This window comes from Gossypium hirsutum, chromosome D05 (genome assembly GCF_007990345.1).
Source record: "Gossypium hirsutum isolate 1008001.06 chromosome D05, Gossypium_hirsutum_v2.1, whole genome shotgun sequence".
Classification (NCBI taxonomy): Eukaryota; Viridiplantae; Streptophyta; class Magnoliopsida; order Malvales; family Malvaceae; genus Gossypium; species Gossypium hirsutum.
This window is the reverse complement of record NC_053441.1, coordinates 40600414-40604324: the sequence shown is the minus strand read 5'-3', so window position 1 is coordinate 40604324 and position 3911 is coordinate 40600414. Positions and strand designations below refer to the sequence as shown.

Genomic DNA, 3911 nt, shown 5'->3' with positions numbered 1-3911 from the left:
GAAGAGTGGCAGTTCATCTACAAATATGTTGCGCATCTCCAACCCAGTGGCAGTTTTTATCTGCAAATATGTTGTACATTCACAACCTAGTGACAGTTTATATCTGTAAATTAGTGGTGGTTAATCCACAACTCGGTGTATAAGGATGATTGAGTTCAAGGGAACTCCCAATGAGGTGTGTAGTGGAGTTGGGTAGGATTTTTCTATTGATATACTGCAATTGCATTGCCATTCATAAACATGTGCATACAAAACTGTGAATGCTGAAATATTGTAGTGATGCATTAATCTATAAAATTGTTACTGAAACTAGCTATACAAATGTGATTGTTCTAAAGAACTGTTATTTTGCATGCTTTATCTACTATTTTGCACCGATTTTCTTGTGATTGGACTCACACTGAGCTTCTTAAGCTCACTCCCCCTTTTATTCTCATATTTACAGATGACCCACTAGGTTCGGTTCGGATTGTGTTTTTATTCAAATAAAGTATTTTTAGATTCATTATTCTCAAATTCTGCTATTCAGAAATTGCATTATTTTATTTAAATTGTGGCATGAGACGTAGGTTTTCGAGTTTATTTGGCATGCATGACATTTATTTTGATTTTGGGATTGTTGAAATATGAAAATTGATTAATCTTGCATGAAATCTAGTTTTCATTAAAATTATGTTAAATATCACTTTTTCGCTGTTATACCAAGTGAATAGATTTTGAAAATAATGTACATGAAATTGGAAATCATCTTTTCCTAAGAAAACTATAAAACCCATCGTTTTTTAAGATGATATCTTTGAGTAAAAAAAAGAGAAGATAACACGCTGCGTTTTTCTTCGAAAAATAAACATAAGTTTTTAGATAACTGTTTCGTAAACTCCGATAGCCTTAATGGTTCATTCTAGTGGCCAATGCAATCTGCTAAATTCAATCTTAACGTTTAGGGCGAGTTAGGGAGATTACACCTCCCCACTTAGCTATTCAATTATCTTGCATCAATCTATCTATAAATTTTTATACATTTATAGATTTCTATTGCTTTGTATTCCACTCCCATAACTTACTAGTGAACAAATATCTATTAAAAAAGCTAAATGATTTTTTTTAATTAATCTACTAAGATGAAAAAAATACGGAGAAAACTATTAGTAAGAAATTAAAAATTTACTATGAAAACTATTTAGCCTTATTTAAAAAAAATAAGATACTTGAGTATGGTAAATTTGAATAATCAGTTAGGTTTTAAAATTATTATTTTAGAAAAAAATTTAAATTTTAACTTTTTATATAATTTTTAGAATTTTTTAAAAATATAAATTTTGAAATTTTTATAAATATTTTGAATTTTAAAAATTATTAAAAAATTCTTGAAAATTATTTTAAATTTTGTTTTGTAATTTTTGTTGAAAGTAAGAATAATTTGCTTATTTTCAAAGTTTATAGAAACCAAAAGGTATTTACACCAATCTATTATTCGAATTATTCGAGTTATTCGAATTGTGAAATCCAACTCGACTCGAACTTGAAACTCGAATCAAATTACAAAACTCAAAATTTAAATAACTCAATTCAATTAACTCAAAATTTAAATTTTTTTAATTTTTTTAAATCAAATTGAATTTTGTTCATCCCTATTTACCATTATTACTATGGTTGGGTTGAGGGGTTGTATAAAGTAGACACTCAGTTTTTTTTTTATATAATTGGGGGAAGAGGAGATGAAGAGCTAAAACATGGAGAGAAGAGAGGTTCTGTGAAAATTCATTGGTTTTCTTTAATATTGTAAAATGAAACTAAAAATATATAACATGTTTTTCCAATTACAAGAGTGAGAAAAAAATTCATTGGGTCGGTCACATATAAGAAGTTGAGACGGTGTTGCGTACTTGTGTCCTGTTAATGGCAAACCTGGCGACAGCGACAAGTAGCCCAAACAAGTTCACTTTCCAATAAAGCCAAGCCGCGTGATACCATGAACCGCGTTTTGGATGAGTCGTGTTCGTTAGTATATTATTTTTAACAACTGTCTACAACCAAACTGAAGGGTGCTTACTTAGCTTCTTCCTCTACCCTTTTCTTCACTACTATAAAATGCCAAGCTCTACCATTCCTCTCCATCACATATTCTCTGCTGTGCGAAAAAACAAAAGACAAAATGAGTTATTCAAGTTCTTCCAAGTTTCCCTTGCTTATGCCTCTTATGGTTGCCTGTCTTATTATGGCAGCATCAGGTAGCAACTTCCACAACGATTTTGACATCACATGGGGAGATGGGCGTGGTAAGATTGTTAACAATGGCGAGGTTCTCACTCTCTCCCTCGATAAACAATCTGGTTCTGGTTTCCAATCCAAGAATGAGTATCTTTTTGGCAAGATTGATATGCAGCTCAAGCTTGTCCCTGGAAACTCTGCCGGCACTGTCACTGCATACTATGTAAGTTATTTGCTTAGTTTTCCACTCATTTTTACCGAGACACAATAGATGACATTGGCAATGGCTTATAATATGATGGTGCTATGTGTATCTGCAGTTATCATCAAAAGGAACAACGTGGGATGAAATTGATTTCGAGTTCCTTGGAAATCTAAGTGGTGACCCTTATATTCTACACACAAATGCGTTTAGTCAAGGAAAAGGCAACAGAGAACAACAATTCTACCTCTGGTTTGACCCAACTACAGATTTGCATACTTATTCCATCCTATGGAATCCAGAACGCATCATGTGAGTGTTCTTAAAACAAACCCACTTACCTTTTTTTCGTTTTCGAATTGATTGAACTGACATAGTTTCGGATATTGCTCTTTGCCAGCTTCTCCGTGGATGATACACCCATTAGAGAGTTCAAAAACATGGAGTCGATTGGTGTCCCATTTCCCAAGAACCAGCCCATGAGAATTTACTCCAGCTTGTGGAATGCTGATGACTGGGCCACAAGGGGTGGTCTGGTTAAGACCGACTGGACCCAAGCTCCTTTCACTGCCTCGTACAGGAACTTCAATGCCGATGCTTGTGTGTGGTCCAATGGAGCTTCTTCCTGCAAATCAAATGCCCCATCTTCTTCTACATCAACAAACAATGCATGGTTCTCTCAAGAGATGGATTCAGCAAAGCAGCAAAGGCTACAATGGGTGCAGCAGAATTACATGATCTACAATTACTGCACTGACGCCAAGAGATTTCCTCAAGGTCTACCTTCAGAGTGCAAGATGTCTTAAGGACTAGAACAGAAAATTAGAGATGGTATTATGTTAGTCTTAGAGATCATCAATATTCAATATTCTTTAATTTTTTTTTTCTTTTTTTTTTCTTAAAACCAAGTGGTGATTCTTTTTCATCTTTGAGAATTCTCATTGCTTTGTACGTGATACATGATTAATTTAATTCCCCTTTCAAAATTTGAGGTCCTCGATCTGTTTCGTTTCTAGCTTATAAAATAGAAACTAAAGCAATTCTTTTAGGATAATATATTAAAGAAGTCCTTAAACTACTATTTTAAAATTTAACAAGCCTTTATACTATTTTTGTAGTCCTTGATTTTAATGGTAAAATAAAAATATTTTGAATTTTACTCTCTTTTCTTAATTTTTTTGTTGATGTAATAGAAAGTATACACTTTAACATACATAAAATTTAAATGAGTAATTACAATTTTTAAAAGAGTAATTATGTGTGTTATGTGTATAAGCACTTTAAAAAAATTAATATTTTATTTTATTTTTTATTTAATAAATTACTATTCTCATCAAATTCACATTAGCATTAGCATTAAATACAAATTATTTTAAAAATCAAAATATTTTTTCTTTAATATTAAAATCAAGGACTTTCATGAATAAATTAGACTTATTTAAACAAAATGTTATAGTTTAAGGGCTTTTTGTATATTAGCCATTTAATTTAGTTGCCT

At 31.7% G+C, this 3911-nt stretch overlaps 1 protein-coding gene across 1 annotated transcript; it reads left to right on the top strand.

The window, feature by feature from the left end:
• Positions 1 to 2046: 2046 nt before the first annotated feature.
• Positions 2047 to 3399, top strand: LOC107892234 (xyloglucan endotransglucosylase/hydrolase protein 22). The gene is made up of 3 exons (XM_016817256.2): positions 2047 to 2434; positions 2532 to 2725; positions 2814 to 3399. Exons 1-3 carry the CDS (start codon positions 2156 to 2158, stop codon positions 3217 to 3219), a joined length of 879 nt encoding a protein of 292 aa, XP_016672745.1. The 5' UTR covers positions 2047 to 2155; the 3' UTR covers positions 3220 to 3399.
• Positions 3400 to 3911: the final 512 nt, after the last annotated feature.